The sequence below is a fragment of the Pocillopora damicornis genome, chromosome 10 (genome assembly GCF_964200805.1).
Source record: "Pocillopora damicornis chromosome 10, jaPocDami1.2, whole genome shotgun sequence".
Lineage (NCBI taxonomy): Eukaryota > Metazoa > Cnidaria > Anthozoa > Scleractinia > Pocilloporidae > Pocillopora > Pocillopora damicornis.
In genome coordinates this window covers 4,625,844-4,650,000 of record NC_142679.1, presented here as the reverse complement: position 1 = coordinate 4,650,000, position 24,157 = coordinate 4,625,844, and the positions used below count along the sequence as shown (strand labels likewise).

The 24,157-nt window shown below is 36.6% G+C and overlaps 2 protein-coding genes and 2 long non-coding RNA genes across 4 annotated transcripts; 2 read left to right on the top strand and 2 right to left on the bottom strand.

Annotated features, from left to right (window-relative positions):
- Nucleotides 1-833: 833 nt before the first annotated feature.
- LOC113669218 (adenosine receptor A2b) lies at nt 834-1,757 on the top strand. The gene has a single exon (XM_027185217.2). The coding sequence runs from the start codon at nt 834-836 to the stop codon at nt 1,755-1,757; it is 924 nt and encodes a 307-aa protein (XP_027041018.2).
- Nucleotides 1,758-6,378: 4,621 nt separating this feature from the next.
- Nucleotides 6,379-10,220, top strand: LOC149038534 (uncharacterized). The gene is made up of 3 exons (XR_016180208.1): nt 6,379-6,515; nt 7,758-7,833; nt 9,581-10,220. It is a non-coding gene; the product is annotated as an uncharacterized LOC149038534 (long non-coding RNA).
- On the bottom strand, nt 10,210-19,450 carry LOC149038533 (uncharacterized). The gene is made up of 5 exons (XR_016180207.1): nt 19,211-19,450; nt 15,647-15,770; nt 14,915-15,086; nt 14,170-14,257; nt 10,210-11,289 (listed from the first exon to the last, which is right to left on the bottom strand). It is a non-coding gene; the product is annotated as an uncharacterized LOC149038533 (long non-coding RNA).
- Nucleotides 19,451-19,816: 366 nt separating this feature from the next.
- On the bottom strand, nt 19,817-21,345 carry LOC113669285 (uncharacterized). Its single transcript, XM_027185286.2, has one exon. The coding sequence runs from the start codon at nt 21,132-21,134 to the stop codon at nt 20,511-20,513; it is 624 nt and encodes a 207-aa protein (XP_027041087.2). The 5' UTR covers nt 21,135-21,345; the 3' UTR covers nt 19,817-20,510.
- Between the last annotated feature and the right edge of the window lie 2,812 nt (nt 21,346-24,157).

Sequence of the window (24,157 nt, the reverse complement as noted above, 5' to 3'; positions counted from 1 at the left end):
TAGATTAAACGTAGCAAGTTTTAAAAGAAGAGGAAAAGTTAACTTCACATATGAGTTATGGATTAAAATATTTTCTTTAATTTAGGATGATAGTTGTGGATTTTCCCGATTGCCTCAGGAAATCTGTTTTTTTTTCGTCAACATCTTATTTGCCTGGCTTTTAGAAAGCAACACTTATCATTATTTATCTAAGGAGTTGAAGAAAAAGCTATCTCTGACCGAGCTGTTCGACTGATTTCAGCCACATTTATATATGTCAAATTCCTTCTTTTCCATTGTTGTTACACCTTGGCGTCAGGCGGCCTGAAGTCAATGATAACTTTATCATCCTTCTTGGGCCAGTTTAAAGATGATACTGACCTTTCCTGAACTGCGTATATGTCTTGAGAGTTTTTGTTTCAGTTAATGGAAATTATATTCGGCTAGTTTTTCATTAGTACTCATTGCTGTTAATGCATGTATTAAGAACAAAATGACCCTTAAAAAGGGTCTCACAGTGGATTAAAATTTCAAGTGGATTAGCTTATTTTTTGTTCCGTATTCGGTCCATGGTTTTTAGTTTGGCCTTAGTTTATTGAAGCTCTTAAATAAATATCTATTTTTTACTAGAAATTAGCAAGCTTCGTGTTTTTTGCGAACACCTGTCTCACAGTTCCGATCCGCGGCAACGGGGAACACACCGGTTCATCGACAGGAAATGTCACGATAGATTTTAATTTCTTACTTAAATAGAAAGTCGTTTAAATGCGATCTTGGGAAGAAAATAGTGCAGAAAGTAAGAGGTGACCGATGTCACGAGAAGAAAGAACATGGTTTACGGCCCAAAAACCATCATGAACGAATCTATCTGTAAGGGGTTTAGGTATAGCCTATCCATCTTGGACATGAAAGATTTACGATCGACGGTCATCGCCAATTGTATTTTCAACAATTTATCTACCTATTCCGCCATCATGTTGAACATTTTGACAATCTACGCGGTGCGAAAAACGTCGTCGTTACCCAGGACGTTAAAAACATTGCTGCTGAGTCTTGCTGTTTCCGACATTGGTGTTGGTTTCATTGTTCAACCATTTTACACGTCATTCCTTGTCAAGTGGTTACAACTGAACGATCCAAAATGCAGCACATACAAGGCTTTAGTGGGAATTGGTCTCACATTTTCTCAAGCTTCGTTCCTGAGTGTTGTCGCTGTGAGTGTAGACAGGTTCTTAGCTGTTCATCTGCATCTCAGATACCACGAACTTGTGACTCACAAGCGTGTTGTTACTGTGGTGATCTCAATTTGGGTATTAAATGCATTCGTTTCCTTGATGGTATTGTGGGCCTCTTTCGATACTATTAGTTTAATTGTTGCAGTTACCGGAGCTTTTGGTTTCATTGTCACTATTGTGCTGTATATCAGGATTTATTTTATTGCACGGCGACACAAAAATCAGATTCAGTCCTTACAAATACGACGAGTGGAACAAACTTCCGAAATGGCTCGTTTTACAAAACTAGTTCATTCAGCTGTCAGTGTCTTTTACGTGTACATTTTGTTACTAGCATGTTATTCGCCCTTTATAATCTGCATCGGGATTGAAAATTCAAGTGTCGTCACAAAGAGATTTTGGGTAGTATCTTTGACGTTATTGTTTCTCAACTCGTCCCTGAACCCTATAATTTACTGCTGGAGGATGAGAAACATGAGACACTCAATCATAAACGTTCTGCGGAACATGTCTCGGAACCGAAATCGCATTTCACATTCATAATTAGTGTTGCTTTGTCAAGAATCCTTACATTCCATGTCATCGATGTTAATGATCGTTAACTTTTATCCCTCAAGTAAAAGAAAAAACCTACTTTGTACGCGATAGTGACAAAGGCTCATAAATAGTCTACATCTATGTCGCTCTTTGGTCAAACTGTGATTCCCCCAACTGAGAGGTAGGGCGGTCACACAGTCAGATACGAACACCGTTTTCAGACATCGAAAACACAAATAAAGACAGTTCAACGCATATATTTGAGTCAGACAATGAAAAATGAGACTGAGGCAAAACAATTCGTTCAGGATGATCAACTAGAAGCTCGGAACAAAAACAGCGATTCACGATTGTAATTCAGGTCATCCTCTGATCTCTTGAACTACTCTGTTATCTCTAGAAGGTAACGGAAGATTTCCAGTGAACGAGATCAGTGAAATATTCGACGGGAAATATCTCGCTTCTTTTTGGGTTTTGTATTTAGTTTCAGAATTACTACCTCTTAGAAATGCGCTTTGAACAAAAACGCAAAAGTTGTAGTTAAGAAAAGTTGTTTCGTTTAGGGATGAAACTTGGCGATTCTTTCGGAAGTTAGTTGTTTCAACGATTGTTCTCAATTACTGAGCACGTTACGACATTTCCATCGCGAGTAGGTAGAAGACGCAACAATGTATGCTATGTTATTTATTTTTTAAAAGGAGGGGTAATATTTGATTGTTTTACCATTGCACTTTGCTCCACTCTGTGATTGGTCTGTCACCCGCACGCCCTATCCTTTTGCAATCGGATGCAAAACTTAATCAATTGCGACTTGGTCACTCTTGCCGCGCAGGCAGTTTGGTTTTACTTACAGTTCTTTTGGGCTCGTTAGGATATTTCCTTTCGTTATAATTGGCCACTGTGATGTCTTGCATTTACGACACGCGCTCTAAATAAAACATGGTTCTTTTGAAATTGTGGGGGAAAAAGAGCGCAAGTAAACACCATAGTCAAGGATTAAAAGGTTTCAGTTTATATAAATTGAAATATGAGCCATTAACCTTAATTGCCTGATCCTCTCTACGAAGAAGTGGTACAAATTAGCTATTTCTAGCAATCCTGTTTCCGAAGATCTTAGCTTGTTTGTAAATACAGTGTAAACAGACATAAGGGAGAATTAGGGCTTCTTCAAGAAGCCGTAGAGAAGCAATGTTTATTTTTCAATATTGTTACACCTATGGGAAATTGGTGTCAGCTTTTAGAGAGCTTATAACTTGTCACTCGTCGTAGTTAACTTTATGATCTTTGTCAACGGAATTCCTCTCTCCTCCTCTCGCAGGCATATGAAGATTCGTGGATTTCAGGTTCAATTAAACATGATAGAGAATATTAGCGTTTATTTCGGCATAGCTGCTATTGGAGGCCCTTCAATTGAGATATTTTATTAAAATGATAACAGACAGTCTAATTCTCAAGCGGGCTAGAACAATTAACTAAACATTAAATTGTGTTATGCCGGCTAACTTTCATTTGGCTGGCGTAGGCTTTTGTTTGCTTAGCAAGGTAATTTGGTTTGATGGACTGAGTTGATGACGTAAATTGGCCATCATAAAGAGTTTCAAAACTGAAGTTTCGAGCGTTAGCCCTTCGTCGTTCGCTCTGACCCACCGACCCAGCACCACTTTTTTTTAAAAAACCTACCCCCTTTATTCTTGTCTTTACTTACTTCATTTTCCTGGGTTGGAGAGAACCGCAAGGATTCATATTGCATAAAAAAGCATGTTGCGACAATAAGTGAGTGATAATGGTTTGGGGGCGGTTTTAACTCTTAAAGCTTTGAATTTTACATGCTGGCAGCGTTCTATGAAATATCTCAATTTGTCTTCCATGTCGGAAATTTCTTAGCTACACCTTTTTATGGTCACCTGCCTCTAATTGGTCTGCGGTTCGCTGTCAGATAGGACACCGCGTGTTAATTAACAGGAAATATATGATGCTCCTAACGTCATACTTAAATGGAACATCTATGATAGCGAACTCGGGAAGCATCGCGACAGTAAATACAGAAATCACTTAAAGGTAGGTACGGAAGTAGTCGACAAGTGCATTGAAGAGAAAAATTGCTATTACTGTCCAGAGTAATTATCGTTAACCACACTTTTTTGTAAAACGTCGTACGGTCTACATCACCCAACCATCTCGGAAATGAACAATTTTCGGTCGACCCACATCGTCAGTTGTAAAAGATACTGACAAAATTATCTCACAAAACCGGGAACAAACAGTTTGTGAGACTACAAAGTAATAGTCGAACAAAACAGGGAACAAAGTTACTAACACAACAGTTTACCGAAGCTAGAAACAACAGGTGCGCGAGAAAGTAAAGTAACATTCGAATATACTGGCAACAAAGAGTGCGCAATACACTAAATTAGCAGTGAAACAAACAAGAAACAAATTGTGCAGAAGATACTAACGTAACAGTCGAACGGAGCCGAGACCAAGTAGTGCGTAAGATACTAACGTAAAAGTCAAACAAAGCAAGAAACAAATAGTGCGCCAGATACTTACGTAACAGTTAAATAAACCAAGGAACAATTAGTGCGGGTGATACTAACGTAACAGTCAAACAAACCAAGGAACAATAGTGCGCAAAATACTAACGTAACATTCAAATATACTGGCCACAAATAGTGCGCGATACACTAACGTAACAGTCAAACAAACCAGGGAACAAATAGTGCGCGAGATACTTACGTAACAGCCAAACAAACAAAGGAAAAATAGTGCGCGAGATACTAACGCAACAGTCAAACGAGGCAGAGAACAAACAGTGCGCGAGATACTAACGTAACATTCAAACAAACCAGGGAACAAATAGTGCGCGAGATACTTACGTAACGGTCAAACAAACAAAGGAAAAAATAGTGCGCCAAATACTAACGCAACAGTCAAACGAAGCAGAGAACAAACAGTGCGCGAGATACTAACGTAACAGTCAAACAAACCAGGGAACAAATAAAGTGTGAGATACTAACGTAACAGACAAACAAACAAAGAAACAATTACTGCGCAAGATACTAACGTAACAGTCAAACAAAGCAAGAAACAAATAGTGCACGAGATACTAAAGTAACAGTCAAACAAACCAAAATACAATCGGTGCGCGAGATACTAACGTAACAGTCAAACAAAGCAAGAAACAAATAGTGCGCAAGATACTAACGTAACGGTCAAACAAACAAAGGAAAAAATAGTGCGTGAGATACTAACGCAACAGTCAAACGAAGCAGATAACAAAGAGTGCGCGAGATACTAACGTAACATTCAAACAAACCAGGGAACAAATAGTGCGCGAGATACTTACGTAACAGTCAAACAAACAAAGGAGAAAATAGTGCGCGAGATACTAACGCAACAGTCAAACAAAGCAGAGAACAAACAGTGCGCAAGATACTAGCGTAACAGTCAAACCAGGGAACAAATAGTGCGCGAGATACTAACGTAACAGACAAACAAACAAAGGAACAATTACTGCGCAAGATGCTTACGTAACAGTCAAACAAATAAAGGAACAATTAGTGCGCGAGATACTAACGTAACAGTCAAACAAACCAAGAAACAAATAGTGCGCGAGATACCAACGTAACAGTCAAACAAACGAAGGAACAAATAGTGCGCGAGATACTAACGTAACAGACAAACCAGAGAACAAATAGTGCGCGAGAGACCAACGTAGCGGTCAGACAAACTAAGGAAAGAAAGAGTGTGCAAGAAACTAACGTAACAGTTAGAGATTATCTAACTATTATTATTATTTATCTAGAGATTATCTAGAGATTATTTTAAGATGCCGTGACGATTCAAGTTTGCACAAGGTCAAGGAAGATCGGAAAAAATTATCCATCGGTGAGTTAACTTGTTGTTGTACAGATGAACAGAAAATTATATTACATCTGTAATTTTTTTGTATCTTTGGTCGTGATGAAAGTAAACGTTCATTAAGTTGCTGTACAGTGTTCCTCGATTTATTGGCGTTTAAAAATGTATTAAAGGATTGTTTACATATGCCGACAAGGAGAAGTTGTTGTCGATCATTTCTATTACTCTCGTTGCGTGAATGTTTGCCGGTTCATGACTGTTATTATCATCATCACTATCATCGTCATCATTATTGTTATCATTATTATTATTGTTACTATTTTATGTTTTCTCTTATATAATTTTGGCTAAGTCACCTTCAAATCTTTAGATTTGCTATATTACGTGAGAAAAAGGGCAACCTTTACGAAGACTATCGAATGAAATGGTGGTCGGCACTTTTGGAATCATTTATTCGTACTTAGAAATATCTTGCCGCACATAAATCTTAGACGTCTGATATAAAAATGTTACTACCAGAAATCAAACATTCTGCCCTACTCCTCACGGTGTCATTTTACTCACTAATTGTGAGGCACGCGGATAGCTCGAATTGAATTGCAAATCTACTTGTGATCATTAAGTATTCATCGTACTTGTGTCAGAATCTTTACACGTGGAGTCAGAATTATGCTTTCCTGTCTGGTTTAAAGCCTTAAACTGCAGCTTATGGACGGAAACCTCTCATCTTAAATGTCTTAGACGGTTAGAACATCTGACGGTAGAAGTTAAAACATTTTGGTATTTTGTATGTCGATCTTTGGTGAGTAACGGTCTTCGCACACAGGTTGCAGCTAGCGATGACAGGTCAACGTACAGTTTTAAACCATGGGAAGACTTTAGCTTAGTCTTCGTTGAACTCATGTAAGTGATTCAGCTTCTTTCTTTTGCTGTTCATAATATATAATTTACCTACAAAATTGCGTGCTTTAACTGGAGTCAGCTATTCTCTCTATCCGTTACAAACAATATCGAAATAGCAATACTTAGTAACTGCAAAGGTTTCATAATTAAATTACTTGTATGCATCATCGTAATTCTGGGAAAACATATTTTTATAATTAGTGTACTGCTATTGCTTAAAGATTATTTGAGTAGACCTCGGAAATTCTTTGATATAAGTAAACAAATGAACGGAGACAGAAACAAACAAATATTATCATGATATGGGGATCGGGCTTTTCCCATCGCTGCATCGAGCCTTCCAGCATCTGTTAGGAACGCACCTCCACTACCTACTTTTAAATCACATTTTAAGAAATATAGGGCTGGCCATTAAGTCAAAGGTTAGTCGCTGTTTAACAAAACCGCCATCTTCAATTTGGCCGAACCTATTATCTGAATAGTTATTTGTAAGATCAATGTCAGGAAGGCCGGAAGATAATTGTGGAACGACATCACTTCTCTTATAGAGCATTCCTGATGCGCACTGCTCGCATAAAACCGCGGTTTTCGTTAGAACTCATGTAAATGATCGGCCCATAAAGTTTTAAATCGATTAATTTCAACTAGTACACCAGCCACTTGTTTTTAGAATTGATCAATTGTAACTAGGTATTCTTGGGGAGTGGGGTATGCCGGGGGCATTTTAATTTTTACATAAAATATTTTATTCGACAGGAATTTTTAACTCTTTTTTAATTATATTTTTAAACACATCAGGACTTGTGAGGAAAAGTGGGCAATATTTTTGGGGGAGTACCTATGAATACTTTTGAGTTTAGTTATCGTCTTAAAAACTACGAGATAAAAACAGTAATGCCCTATTTAACCCACTGTTAAAATGTCACCCAAAATTCCTAGTACTGTGGCTCAGCCAGTACAGGGTGAGCCACTCTGTCTTTCTCTGACTATCCTAATATAACTCTAATGTGTCTTTAAAGCAAAACAAAAAGATATAAGGAATGACTTTTGTTTTGAGAACTTAATTTGAATCATACCCCTCTCCCCTCTCCCAAAAATATCCCAAAATTTCCGATTCTTTCTCAGAGCCAGCCCGCTACAGCAATAAACTTTACTGCTGTGTGGCGAAACGCTAAAACTTCTCTGCCCTGATTTTAACCGGGTGTTCATCGCCAATGAAATTGTTTCTATATCACTTTTAAGCTAATCATAAAACAAGAAGGATAACAATGGATCAGGAACAAGATGAAGTCCATGGAAACAGATACAGTCAGTACAGGTCAGTTTATTATTTGTTTCCTTGTCCAGGTTTTCTAGAGACGGTTAGAGCTTATCTTTCTTAATCTTTGTCGCACTGTGGTGTTTTACTCTAAATCGCATAATTGAATAAAATCTCGCATTCTGATTGGTAAACGAAGCGAAGCATTTAGCGTGGAATTGCGAGTTGAAAAGAGGCTAAGTGATATTGCTTCGCATCTATATAATCATAACAACTACTTTCAAATTGTAACAAAGTTTTCTACGATGTCATTTTAAAGTATTTTCAAAACCATTATCACCCTTTGAAGAGCCAAAAACAAATAAAAGCGTTTTTCAACGTGAGCCAGGGGTTCTTCCCTGTTATGAAATGAACTGCAAATTCTTGGAGAGGCATACTGAAAAACCTCTTTCGCTCGCGGCAACGAGAAAGCGAGAAAATCCTGTGAACGCGGCCCTGAAAATGGTAAGCAAAAGCTCAACCAAACAAGTCGAAGAAGCGACGACGGAAGAAGTGCCTGGGTCGATTGTCATATAAACAGAAGAAGTAAATACCTTTAATCGCGATGTTAAACGTTCAGTGCTTTCGCTTGGACACTTCATTTCTTTCAGTTTTGCCACGAAAGAAGTAAAAGGTGTAAATTATTTTCCTCCTCGAGCAAATGATTAGTGGAGCATGTGAAGCTTCGCAATTCGTGCGATATCGGTTTTCGCGTATAATTTAACGCGAAATTCCTTCGTCAAGTAATAAATTTTCCTATGCAATTTTAAAAGAATTATTTCCAAATCCGAAGATTGAACAGAGGGAAGGAAAAACAAAAGAAGATTAAAATTTAGTGAACAAGAATTCGTCATGAAGATTACGTCTGAATTGAGAAAAGACAAAGGATTTGTTCAATTGTGTTTTAAACAACAATTGTAGGCATTTTCTTCTTTGACACTCTATTGCATTACAAGACGGGTAATGTCTTTAAGAGAAACTTATGAAAACCTGTAAAACAACTATCAATGTACAAAGTCGTACGAGGAAGACACCATGAGAAGTTTCCATGGCAAAGTGACAAGGGGTGACTTTAACCTACCCCTCCCTGGTATACTTTTGTGGATCAAAGTCAGTGTCTAGGCAACTGCGCACCTACCCTCCCCTAACCTAACACATGCCCTAACTTGTTTTCAATTGACTGTCGTTGGATTAAAGGAGGGCCGGGTAGTAACGCAGTTGCTAAGACATTGATCCACTTTTGTTTACTTGAGAACAAAAATAACGAGGAGTGCTTCGTCATCGTCAAAGGTTATTTAACTGACTCGATTTATATCGTATAAATGTTTGTATACGGCAAACAGAATCGTTTAGTTTTGTCTCACTGATTTTACCGCTCAAAAAAATTAACCTATTGCTCAATTCAAATAGATGAAATACTTCATAATTATTTGAAGAATGAGAATTGATTCTTCAACTGCAAGTGATATTTGCGTTCTTTGAATCTGAACCCAGCTTGACGACGAGCAGAATATTTTGCGCGACGGAGAAAAAATACCCTTAAAATTGTTAATATTGACATCTTTTTAATTTACCCCTTCAAATGTGTCCAAGATTTCTAAACTGAATTTTAGTCGTCAGGTGTCGTAACATGACACTTGAAAATCAATCTAGCATTATGGTTATGGCTCACACTGCCGGAGGAAATCTCACCAATAGACGGCATAATGAGTAGCTTGATTAAAAGTATATCCGAAAGTAGTTACTAAATCATTTTTTATTTCTTTAGATTTGAAACATTTCAAGATCGTATGAAGAAAGAAGATTCAAGAAAAGATGATACTAGAGGGTTCAAGAATTCTGTTGACTGAAATAAAGATTTTTTTTAGTCACGTTTCATCTGATTGGGAAAAAAAGCGAATAGTCGAGCGGTGTTTGCGAGGAAATTCTGTATTGCAAGTTTGCGCTTTTAGAAGGGCCAACAGTATTTAAAAGAAAAAGTTAAAAAACTAAGTCTTTTGGCGGGATAATCTTCCTTTCAGTAGAATGATTGAGAAAATAAAAATGTTCGCAAAAAATTCTAAGTCTTTTGGCGGGAAAATAGTCCATGGAAAAAAAGTCTGTGCCTTTGAATTGTGTCTAGTTTTGATCGAAAAATATACTAAGTCTTTTGGCGGGAAAAATCTTGCTCCATGCTAGAGATTTCCTCCCATCAAAATTCGAGTATATTTTTTGTTAGAATGCTAGATGCTGTTCAAATCCGCAGAACTTTTTTTTCCTCTCGGCAACCCTCCATACGCAAAAAAAAGTAAAAGAGATAGCCTATATTTTGACTAGTTACCAGGCCCTTTTAAAAGCGCAACTCTTTTTTTTATTTGTACACGCAATAGAGGAAAGAAGAAAATAAAGAGAAGACAATAAAGTGGAAATGAAATTTTATTTGTTTGTTCTTTTATTCACTTAATACAATTCTCAACTAAAAATTAAAAATGTTCACACAAGATCTTAACATAAAGCGCTAAGTCTAACTCGAGAATACAACTAAACAAGTTGAAAAGATTTACAACATCAAATGGCAAAAATAACTTAAGTATAATTACTAAGTCGTCATGGCATATTTAAACAATCATGTCGGAGCATTCCGACCGAAAAACTCGAGCAAAATAAAATTGGACTGTACGAGAATTGACCAAAGCGTGACGATAGCATTGAGAATTGATGAATAATCGAATTTTGAAGTGGATAGTTTCAAAATGAATATTCGAAATTTAAAACTTGCGACATGAGATTTCTGTTGAAAGAACGCATTTCCAGTGACTGCACGGAAAATAACCCAAAATAATTCGAATATTGAAAAGAAAATACCAGCCATTGGCGTAATAATCAATGTGATCAAAATATTTCATGGAATTGACGTTGTAGCGTTTTCCAAAGAAAAGCTTTTCAAGCAATCATTGTTTACATCTTCCGTATTTTTTTTTTGTTTTGTATTTCGTCATGCCAAATTACTTCCAAATATTTAATGAAACTTAGCATTTTAAGTCCCTAGACGTTTTCACTACACTTGTGATGCAATACGAATTTTTTAGCAGTCACTGGAAGCGTCCCTCCTGACAACTTAACTTTTTTAGATTTTCAACATTTGCCGATATCACTTGATTGTGTTCATTTTGCCAAATTACCTCGAGCTCCTTCACAAATAGTCTTAACTTGAAATGAGACATAAATTTTGCTCATCACCTGACAATTAAAACTTATCTTTAAGTGCTCTGTGATGTGTTCTCAAAGAAATTTGCGGTAATTTTTCAGCAATTCGTGACCAAATTCGTTCTGCGGAAAACGTAGTTGGTAAGTTTAGCTTACAGTTGTTACCTTTAACATTGATTTTCAACTGTCTTTCTCCCATAACTAAGTTTCGTTTCCCTCACTTTGATCCTGTCTTTGCTCTCCAAGCTTGTGGCCCATATCAACAAGGCGTGTCACGAGGATATCAGAAGACTGCAAATATAACACAAACAGACGTTTTAAAATTGGAAGAAAATAAACTTTGTTTAAGCAAATAAAAGTGATAACAGCGATAAAGCGTGGTAAATACAAGTATTTTGCTTCTCCTCTTGCTCTCTAAATTTATCGTCTAGAGTTCACGATCACCACAAGTGAACATTCACACAGGTGAATTTTTTAATCAGCAGCCCCTTGGTTCCTCTTTTTTATGGAAGTGATCAGAATTCATCAAACTTCCGGCTCTGACTAAAAATCGCTGTATTATCCGACAAAAATTGATTCATATGGATTCAAATCTAGTTTTAGAGCTCCGTTTTAGGCCACTGACATAAATCCGGCAGCTAAATTACGTTTTCGAGAACCTTTTCACATTCAACAAATATTATAGCAATGTCTCTTCACTGGCGCGGAAAATTAACTATTTTTAGTCCTAACGTAATACAGTCGAGAAAGATTTCCATACAACCCCGTATTAATCTAAAACAAAGCATCAGACACGAAAGAAATCTCTTGTTTGCGCCATCGTCTTGTTCTCTCACAGAACTATATGCATAATAAAGTATAGGGTTCTGTATGGAAATCTTTCCAGCATTGAACATTTTTAATTGAAACAAAAAAATTTCACTGGCTCTGGGCTATTATTTTTGACCTTTACTTGTTGTTGACAATTGTTATGATTGACATCTAGAACTGCAAAGCTCATATCAGCTGATGTAGGTAGGCAAATTACGGAAATTTGGAAAAAATGTTTTTTTTTGCGGAGCCGTATCGACTTAAGCATGTGACACCTGGATCAAATGACTTCCAAACACTTGAGTTTAAGAGAATTTAAGAAGAAATCAATCACCTACAGCATGTCCTGCACATTTTTAAACAATTCTAACACTTTCGATGATTATTTTACAAAAAAAAAACAAAAATGCAAATAGTTTCTTTTATTGGTAAAATAAAACGAGATTTATTTAGAAAGTTTCAGTTAAAAAGCAAGATATATATTTTCGTATAACCCCGTGCTATCCTAAAACAAGGCCTTAGTCCCAAGAGCAATGAATTGTTTTCTTTCATGAACGAACCGCGTGCATAATGAAGTATGGGTTATATGGAAATCTTGCCTCGCAGGAAAAGTTTGTATACATTCCAATCATTCTTTCTTAGCGACAAAACTCCGCATCTGAGAGTCGTCTAATACAGGTGACGTGTTGTATTATTTGCATATCGCTGTTCGTAAAAATTTTTTTTGAAGTCATAATCTAAGTCTGAATGACAACTAAGTACAGATGATTAAACATTCCCATATCACAGCCGAAATATGCTTCTTTACAAGGGACAGAAGGCCTGACGGCTATTTTGAAGGATCTTTGAAATGTCTTTGTAAAATTGATTATCAGCGATTAAAATGTTTGTCTTCTTTCTAATTCTTTAGGAGCTCGTTATTGTTAAAAAGGCTGCTGCTTCTTGCTGAAATATTTTTCTACTCGGTTCTTGACACACGAGACTGCTTTGAAATCTTTTAATTAGCTACGCTGGAAAACGCGGTACTTATCTCGAAATTTCTGGCCTGACTGGTCAACATGGTTAAGTTCATACATCGATACATTGCTCTTAAAATCAAAGTGCTCTGTGAGCAAACTCGTGAATTGACACATGATTTTTCAGATTATGTTTAATGTTATCTGGTTTAGGGAATTTTGTGGTTGATTGTCATATCTAGAGTACGAGCAGTAGTTCAGTGTTAGCTAATGTAGCAAAGAAACAAAGTAACGTTGGGATAAGAAGGCATTACAATTGAAATGATCATGCTATTACATTTGACAAGGTGGATGATGTCATGTGTTTTAAACGTCTATCATTTTTGTTTCTGGTTCAAAAGAAAAGGTTGGAAGTAAATGTGGGTGAAAAGTGAAATTTACTGTCTTTCGTTGTAAATATTAGAAAATCAAGGCAATACTGTCTTAATGAAAACATTAACGATTCCCTCTTTATCAAATGAGACAAACGGGAACGAGTTTTGAGTGATATAACTAAGCCAAGCCTGCCACCGTCATTTTGGATCTCCGCCTGGGTAGATTTAGGTCACGTGCTAGGCAACGTATGATCAATAACAAGATAGAATTTCATTTCAGGCCTATTTATCAATTTTGTGGTGTGTAACTTTCGCATTTTAGTACGTTGTTTGTATGTTGAATCTTCAAATTGTCTTGAAACTTAAAAGAAAATTGTTCTTTAAAAATTCACTGAAAATCGGTAGCTAAAATTGTTTGTTTAGGTGTTATCTGATTTTCGTGTTAACTTGTTATTTCGTCAGTCGCCGGCATCTTTTGTTGCTTCTCACAGGAAAAACACACGCGACGAAACGTAATGATCAATTTTGTCCTCAATCTCACGCTATAACAGAAAAAGCTTTTGAACATCTGTAAACTCCGAGCGCTTCGCAGTAAGTGATATTTTCAATGAATCTTCGGATTGTTTTCAAGTTCAAGGACTGTAAATTACAATTTTATGAAAAACGAAGGTTGTTCTGTTATTTCAGTGTGAATCCTTGCATGCCTGCCAGTCGCTGGCGCCGCTTGTTGAAACTAAAACGAAAAAAAAAACTCTTTTAAGATTATCATTGGCTTCTTTTTCACCCCACCACTATTCATAGCAACAAAGGTCGCCATTTCGTCTGTTTATTGCTCGCCAAAAACTATAAAATGCACTCAAAAGCCTAAAATCTAAAAAAAGTTTACAGGAATCGACCAATCGAGCGAGCGAATGCTATTCCCCACATCGTATCTATAACTCGCTCTTGCGCATGCGCGCAATTCACGAGTTAATTACAATCAGATGTACAGATTATAAATTTTTTTCAAACAATTTGATTTATGAGCTTACCTTAACGTAATTCTTTCCTTTTTTCCCTTTTATTTCCGTACACTATCATGCTTGATTTACGATGCCTCATCCCGGTATATTACTTCATCTGCGAGGGAAAGATACAACGCCGTTAGGAATTTCCAGAGATTTACGAGACTGCTTTGAACTGTCTTAACCCTTCACACCGTGGGCCTTACATCATTATTCATATTCTCCATAGTTTTCCCAATACATTCCTTTAAGTGCTGACAAGGAGAATTCCTCTAATAATCAAAGCTTCATAGGTGATCATTTCCTTTATTCTCACGATCTTAGTGAATGTTTCATAAGTATTATTGTAAGGAGAAATTACATGCTGGTCACTCTTAGGGTCTGAAGGGTTGACAAATTTCAATCAGATTAATGAAAGTTAAACTAGAAGAACGCTCATAAAAAAGCATTTAATACGTTTTCTGCCTGCAAACATCATCTATGCAAGATGTCTTCAACGTCAGTTCAGTTAGAATAAGTTTTTTTAGAACATCGGTTTGAGTTTACCGTCAGCCACAGTTTTCGGTTTAGATTAACTGTTGCTATTTATTGATAAATTTTTCCTTCAAAATGTTCTCGAATAACTTTTCGTTTCATGAAGGTATAGATGTGGAACTGCCTCTCGTGAAAATAAGTTTAAAAAATCATACAATCATTTCAGAATTCTCTCAGTCTACGTCGTGAAGCGCGCTGTACTAAACAAATTAAGCAGTTGAATTCACTCGTATCTTACCCAGTTTTCCGTTTTAGAAGAGAAGACTTGTAGGTTCTCGCCAGGCCTCCACGTAAAAGCAGCAAAGATTCCTAAATGCTTTCGGCCACACTTGGATGGAAGATTTGTTTAAATGGCGAGCTTTTCTTGTTCTTTCTTTCCTGCGAAGTGGAACAATTTTCACCACGAGGAACTGAAAAATGGAAATCAGATGAAAGATTTTCACGTGCAAATCAGCCTCGCAAACAAACCCTTAGCAACGAAGTTGACGTAAATTTGCATCGGGAGATTTTGTCGTTGCTTTTTCGATTAATAATTAGCGCGTCGTGTGGAACTCTGGTTTCCTTCGGTTTTCTTGCGCCTCACTCCCAGAGCTCCGCGCGGCGCAGAACAATGAGAAGATTTGTTTAATTCGCGCGACGGTGTACTGAAAAGGGGACTGCTCCTAGTATCCCGATCCGAATTGCTCAAAAATTCTAGGACACTATTGCAAAAATAGAAGCACAGCTTTCTATTAATGTCTAAGAGAGTTTTTCGTCATGATTCACACTGAACTGAGACTACCCATCAAACGGTTTTTTTTTTTAAAATTCATTCCACTCATTGTTGTTGTTGATTTTGTTGATGTTTGCCACTTTGTTCCTTCAAAGACTAGTTTGCATTGCGGACCCATTCTTCTGACATTAATTTTCTAATGGGTGAACATGTACTGCTGGGCGTAACTGGAGTTAGGTATAAGCGGTAAAAAGTTACCTCAAGTAAGGCGCACGGAAATTGGTAACTGTAATGTACCTATTATTCTTTATTAAACTGTTGGAAAAGTTCTCCAAAATGCTCCTCTTCTTGCAAAGACAAGTCTTTTGTTAACTTTGCTAGTCTGGAAGAAAAAGAAGATTAGCTTATCAATCAAAATATCATGTCATTAATATTAAGGGGCTCACTGCAAAAAATGATGGAATGAGCTCCTGATACCATCTGGGTGGTAAAGTTGCTATGAAGAAACTATTACTACTACCAGAGTTGTCCAGTACCTTTAGGTGCCTAAAAATGATGCAGTATCAACATATTTGTCCTGCCATTACTAAATTATTAGTGAAACATAACTTCACAAAATGTCAGCCACACATTTGCTCTTTCAAAGTGATTGTTTGTTTGACCCAACTCTTGTTGTGTGCTTTAGACAACAATTGATTCAAAACCACTTTCAGAAAACATTTTTGCTCATAAAACTCAAACCTCTTTAAAGATTTTAGAGAGGGGAAACTGTAATATAGAAGAAGGTGAAAAAGTGTATGTAAGTAACATTTTTGTTTTTATGAAAATAGATACATGTCTTCATGTTTTATTCCTTCAGCATTCTAAAGATTTTCAAGATTATGAACCCTTTTGAAAGGCAAGTGGAATGTTATTCATAAACAATGACACAGTTGCATTCACAGAATTCATCAGTTCAACTGTTTGACCCTCTTAAGTGACTTGCATCTAATTTCTCCTTAAAATATCACCCCTGAATCACACATTAAGGGGTCATTAAGGTCACAAGATATTTAGTAAATGATCACCTAACTAAAGAAGGTCTTGATTGTTAAACAAATTCTCCTTGTCAGCACCTTAGGAAATGTATTAAGATCAGTATGGAGAATATGCATACTAATGTTAGGATGTAAAGGGTTACAGGAACATTTTTCTCAAGAAACAAAATTTCCAAGAACTAAATTGATGAAGCAATTAATTCAGCTGATTTTAAGTAGTTCAAAACAAATGTTTTGCTTAATCTATGATAATCAGTTTAGAGTGATGTCCCTGGATGACTTGTGCAGAGTTATGAATGGTTTGTGGATGGCTCAAAATTTGAGTCAATGTTGTAGTTTTGCACAAAAATGTATCATGAATATACATAATCCAGCTTTCCCTGAGGAAAAAAAATTTAAGACATATTTCCAGAAAAATTCAAGTTATTGTCAGCTCTGTCCATGATCACTGAACCCTTGGCAATACTGACTTTGGTCACAAGTTTTCCCAATACCGGTTCCCAATCAGTAATAACATTCTAAAATGACATTCTATCATGAGTCAAGCACTCCTCAGGCCATCTTTACATTATTTTGGTTTTATAAATTAAAGTTCTTCTCAGATAAATGCCATGAGAGCTGCTGCCTAATCAAGAAGACTTATATTTCTGGGCTTGTAATAACTGCCAAGTTCCAAAACAAAAAACAAAATGGATACTAGGCTTATGTCACAAGTAATGAGTGGGACTATTTTACAGGTTGTGACAATTGGTAAACCACAGAAAACCAAAGTTGACAGCTAGCGGCAATTGATTAAATGAACGAAGAGATTCAAAACAATAAAAATCTATCAACAATCCAAACAATCATAAAATATCAGTCCTGATGGGCCAAAGGTTAAGAAACCAAAAAATGTCCAAAGTACATGGTTGACAAGATCACATGAAATCAAAGGGAAAACTACTTAAAAGAGTTAGCTTTTAAATAGGCATGGTGACCCTGAAAAATTGAGTTAAAAAAACAATAGAAAATAAGAAAACCTTGTTACTAAGTTCATAACTAAGAAAAAGAGACAAATAAAAACTGATCAAAATTGGGCTTCAACCAGTATCCTTAACAGACATCATTAATCTTTGTGCAGTAGTCACCTATTTAGAAACATTTCAAGGTGTTTGAATATATCAGCCAAATCATCTGTTTGAATTTGCTTTACTTTTTGAACCTGAAGTGATTAACATGTAACTTCTCCCTGTAACAGCCTGATCATTATCCAGCAAACAGGTCATGGGAATTCTCAAACTTAACAGGCAGAGGTTGTTATCTTAAGCTAATATTAAGTTCTAATAACTAATTCACAAAAACATTTGTAACAGGAAGAGAGGAGAATTAATAATCAGATCTTGGAAGTTAAGAGGGTTAACACTTGGCATATCCATATAAGACCAGATTGATTTTTATTTTGGTATGTTTTAAACCATAATAGTGAGTAGTGGACAAAGAATAAATAACATTGAATACATGGGTTAATAAAATACGTTTTGAACCAACAAATAATAAATTTAAACCACATTATTTAAATCACACAAGATCCAGTTGAGGAATTTACTGGTAGCTTATTTCCAATTGATTTCTTTCATTACCCCTGCAAGGCAATAAAGCCTGCACAGTATCCAAACATAATTAACCATAACAAAAAACAATCTCACCATCAAATGCCAGGCAATGATAGCAATAATTCAACAAATTTAGGCCACACAAAATATTGTGATTTGCCAGTGTCTTGCTTATTAGCTGCAGCCTTCAACATTCAGCTTTGAAAAATAATTCATCTGCATACCATCAAAAAATATTAGGCTTTGATCAACATGGTCCACTCTTGATTGGGACAGTTTTCAAGTGGTTTAATTTCAAAGATGCATTTATGTTGGCAAAATCATTTTCCTATTACCTCTCATTTATTTCTAGTTCCTAGAAAAAAAATTCAGAGGAAGGGGGGTAACTTAAGGGAAATTTACAGAATTCAAGAAGATAAGGAAGTAGTCATTTGCCCCCTAAATTGCTTAATCAAAACTATAACAAAAGTCTCGAATGTGATTGGTTATCACCAGCTCAAATTGAGCACTAATAGGAAAGTGTATGTGTCATGCTTGTAATTGGACAGTGTAATAGGACAGTGTAAGAGGACAGTTTACGCGTCATGCTTGTAATTGGACAGTGTACTTGGACAGTGTAATTGGAAAGTGTAATAGGACAGTTTACACGTCATGCTTGTAATCGAACAGTGTAATAGGACAGTTAAAGGGAAAGTTCACATGTCATACCTGTGTAAGTTGACGGAACATATCAAGTGCGTGCACTATTGTCTCAGATTTCGCTGAGTTAACTGATGTTTTTTTAAATGAAAACGTATAAGTGGTGTCTAGTTTCTTTCTCAAATTTTGTTAGAGTTTTGATTAATTGGTAGTCATCCGATTTTGTTAGTCACTCGTACAATTACAGACCGAACTGGATTCCACTCAGTCCTGTTACCATTATTATCGTATAAATCCGGACATCCTATGCAGTTTTGCCAAACCAAATTTCAAACCTTTTCGTTCCACACAACTAATCTTTAAGTGCTTTGCATACAAGCAAATATTTGAATTTCCAATGCAACAAGGCACCTTAAGTAAATTGGACTGGTTTATTACAAAACATAATAGGCTTATTGAGCTTAAAAAACGAAAGAGAATGAAGTTAAAATTATCATTAAAAAAAAACAAAACAAAACAAATTCATAGAAAAAGATTTTTGGTGTGTGTCTTACCTTTAACATACTGTTTACACTATACCGTTCACTGGCAGCGACATGTATTACGAATTGGAGATGCATAGAAATTCGCCATTCCCGTGTTATGGAGCCACTGTAACAACTTTCGCTAAAGAAATCATGACCAAACAAGGGTACTCGTACTTCACGAGGCCTATCGATGATTGAAGGTTCCGACGGCTAGAAGCGATGCTGAGCGCTAATTACCCGCCATGATGTTCTCTCGTATTCGTTCCCAGTCCTTTCAGCAAAAGGAAGTCATTTTGCCAAAACTGGGCGCGAATTAATATAAACCTACTTAGAATTCGAGAATTGAGTCAATATCTACAATAATTTTGGCCTTTCCGGTTTTTCGTATTTTGATGCTTTCTTTGAAATCCTGAATCTGATAGATCAAGGGAAACGTGCCTTAACAGCCCACGTAGAATTCAGTTCATCAAAGGTACACTCGCCTTCAGCTCTCATCTGTTTTGACAGAGTTATTTGGTGTTGAGGTTATCTATCGTCTACAATTACGCAGACACAGGACGAAATTAAATCCCAGCACTTAATGACATGTGACTGACAGAATTGCAAGAGTAAGTTGAATGACGAAACCTTTACCCCTGTAAATGTTTTCTGTTTCTTTATTTGCCCTTGATTTCTAATATTGATTACAAGCTTCACTGGACTTGTTGCTCGAGTAACTTGGTCATCAGATCACTATAGCAAATACTCCCATTAAACCAGACTAGTTAAAAGAACCTTGAGCTAAAAGAATGAAATATTTTCCCTTCTGATGCTCATTAGATAAATAAATTTAGGAGTCCTTTTCCTTCTTCAATTAACGGTCACACATTCTTTTACTCAGAATACCAACTCCGTTGCGTCATTAATTTTGCGACAGTAGAAAGGTAAACAAGCCAGCTATGACTGTCAAGGTTACCAAGGTTACATAGATGTCTAGGTAAGCAGGCAGAACTGTATAAAATGGCTGATAAATAGGAAAAACAAAATATTGCTCGATACGACAAAGTAAAACTAACAATTTATGGCAATTTAAGTTTGCAAAGATTTTAGTCCAACTGATTTGTTCGCTGGTTTAGAAGTAACACCCCATTTCAGCACGGCCATAAAAATCGTACTAAGACTTTTTTTGACAATGGTACTCGATCTGCTCGTTGCTACATTGCTATCCTGTTATTAGGGAAGTACTCAGTGCAAGGCTATGTGAAATGTCCGTTATTAAGCTCAGTGCACCTGTTGACAAGCTAATGGAAGCTACTTTGTCATTTCATGATCGTTCTTGCATGGGTAATTACACCGTGTTCTGTTTATTAGTCTTTGCACGCCTTTTTCTCCAAGAGCTTCCTTTTTCTTCATCGCCATCTGTACCTTTCTCCTTCTCCTCTTTCTTTTCAGCTTTGATTCTTTCCTTTTCCTCTTCCTTCTCTTTCTTCTTTTCTTTTTCTTCTTCCTTCTTCTTCTCCTTGTCAGACTTTTCTTTGACTTTATCCTTCCCCGTCTCTTTTCCTTCCATTGCTTCTTGTCCAAGACTCGGAGGAGGAACAAGGCTTTGCCTTGGCGAACCAGGAACACCACTCTCTCGCCTTCCCTTCTTCAGCTTGTCTTTCATCTTCCCCTTCCTAGTGGGTGTAGCTTGAGGATCTTCACTTGGCCCGGACACTGTTATCTGAGGAGATCCTTCAATTGTGTGGGTTCCTCTTATTCCATGAACTTGGAATTTCTCATAGTTATCTTTCGGTCTATCCAGCGCGAACAAAACTGCCTCGATCAAGATAATGATCCCCACCATGTACGGGAAAAAATGGGGCACGAAATATTTTCCAAAGTTTACAGCTAACGTGGCGCAAATAAGACCAAATGCGAGTGCGTGAATTGTGTTCTTCAAAGATCCTTCGATCATCGGAGGTCCAGCCATCGCCGACCGTAATGTAGGTGTTGACAGTTCACAGCGAAAAACTCTGAAAGAAACTCGACTCGTCGGACACGGTCTATGGCGAGTTAAGGTTTGCTGAACGTGCAAATGAACATAACATGTTTTGAGAAAAACACTCGCCCTGGTCACGATCTGCTACAAATTTGCAGGTTTCGAACAAAAGACCACCGGTGATGCATTTTATTTTGTTTTGACGCGCATTAATTATACACGACGGTGAACAATACCATGAATTAATGTTTCCAAGGCCAACAACCTAAGGCTCAAAAAGAATTTGGACATAGTCCAATATCATTCCAAAAAACCGAAACTGTTGTGAATTCAAAAGACTTAACAGTTGAATTAATTTCATTTAAATTTTGTTATTACGATTTTACGAATTAAAAACAGGCTTAAAAGATAGGAAAAAAGCTCATTGATTTTTTTCTGTTAGTATAAATTTGCACCGTTGCAACACTGACCACTAAATGTTTTCGATCTTTTATGAAATGTTTGATAACAATACTTATGCAAATAAAACACGCTGCTAAATATTTTAATTTAAAATGTCAAAAGTTTGGCATTTTTCGCCAATAATGTTGCATGGGCAAAATAAAGTATTCTTTATCTTTTTGCTTTTTTTTTTTTTGTACTTTTTTTTTGTCATATTTAATTTAATTATTTATTGTTATATTGTGTGTGTGCGAGCATATCAAGACTTTTGCCGGCTCCTTTCCACCATCAGGAAAGTTAAGCCCCTCCCAAAAAATAGTGGGTTAGGAAAACATTTCATAGGCAAGTGTGTTGATTGACAAAAAGACAAGTCAAATGTAATGCCTTTAAAGGGCAGCCAATCAGAACGCTACATTCGATTCAATGTAAGTCGCTCAATTGCATCTAAACGCACAGCCTTAATTATCTCGTAAGGCAGAAAAAAAAAACCGTGATGCTAGAAAATATCCCGACTCGTTATTTAGTTTTATTGTCAAAAGTGAGAGCAGATAGTGAATGACCTTTCCTCCCAAAAATTTTACAGTATGATGAAAGTAAATGAACAGCAGTCTTTCGAAAAAAAAAACGGTCAAAAAGTAAAACGTAGTGATGATGTGAAGATGTGAATAAGAGAAATAGTTACATAAGTTAGTATCATTTGCAAATTTATTTTCTTTGTTAACTGAAAAACATGTTACATTTCCAAATAGCATGGTTTCTTATTTAGAATTTTTTTTTCTGCTGAAGTGAACCGTTTTCATCAGCGTGCTTAAAAATCTGTACCTCCTGCTAATCTGTTTTACTGGTGATAAGGAACTAGGGTTACAGTTAGATGTACATGCATACGATCTATAACTTGCCATTGGCATTTGGGGGCATGACGCGTTGTTTTATTTTTAATACAATATTTATCAAGAAAGAGGGAGGTCACATTGACCCCTTTAGCGCTGCCCCAACCGCGACATATCACCGGTTTTACAATAATGATGTTCAGTTGCAAAAGTATGAACCATTCCTCCTTTTTCTTCGCACAGTATGAACCATGAGCACATTTCTTCAGATCTGATGACCAAGTTAAAACAAAAAGTCTTGCCTTTAGCCAGAGGATTATGGTTCTCTGATATAGAAATAACACTGAAAAACATGAACGATTTTCCATTGGGGGCGTCCCCTAGCCTCAGGGCAGTATCAGGGTGTTCCATCACCATTATTCTTGCAAATCATGTTTTTTCTCAGCAAAGAGGGAGGAGTGGGAGGGGATAAGTACACTCTCCAGCCACAACCCCACCCCCACCGTAATTCAAAAGGAAGTAATAATTTTTTTTGTACGATGCATCGTCGACTAAAAAAAAACTCAATGAGGGGTGAACCAAATGTTGGCCTGCAGAAATTCATCGCAATCGAGGAACAGAAGAAGAGCAAAACCCGTGCAAGAAAACAATATAAATGAAAATACTTTTTTTTTAATCAAAATTTTATTTCCAAGATTTACCTTGCTGAAGATTTAAACAATTTGAATGAAAATACAGAGATGTATCCCAATGAATTAAAAATATGGCCACGATAGAATAAAAGGAAAGAAAAAATCTAGTGAATATATATCCTTTGGTGCATGTACAACTTTGGAAGAAAAGCTACTTACATGTTCAACTTGTTGATTAAGCAAGACCTCGATAATCATCTTTCGATTCCCCACGGCTGATTCAAAGGCAGTTTCTCCTTACAAGGTTCACACGGTTTAAAGCGAACAGGTTACGAGAAAAATCAAATTGATCAATTAGAAAACCTCTGCTGGAAATTTTGACCACGCCCATACATAAACCTATATTACCGCAGAAGGTAACGAACATAACCATAGATATATCTTACCAGGTCCCTTTGAAAACCATTAACAAAATGATAAATCAAACTTTGAAAAAAACGATGAAATAACTTTGCAAACATAATAAGTTTCACCGATTTCAATTCTCTGTCAATTTCCTTCTTAGTTATCTATAACTGAATGGCATAAATATTTCCGTAATTGCAATGTCAGTTGTGTTAGACAAGCGTTATTGCCATTCTTCAATTCGTCTTTTCTTTGCTCTTGTCGGCCTCTGATGTGGTTTCTTCGGTGTTCTTCTTTCTCCCAAACAGAATAAGTTTGATAATTTTGAAAATGATCACCAAGATGAACTTTATGCACTTGGTGAAAATCTGCAAGCCGTAAGACCATAGTAGAGCTGTGAGAATCGCGCAGAAGAATATGGCAACCAGGCTAAATAGTGACACCATATTTGTAAAATCCTCCGAAAAAGTATGAATTTTAAAATTTATCCCTTTGAGAGCTACAGTTGTGATCGTCGATTACTGAGGTTGAGATCTCTGTTAGCGTCTTTTTGCCTTGAAAAGATAAAATATGCGATGTAACTAGAGCAGATTACCTCGGTTAATTCAAACGAATTCACTCGATGAGAAGTATGGATATAGTAGAGCGTTCATCAACCAGCAAAACGTCATTTGTTTTGTGTTCCAACTACAGCCCTGGTTCTTTA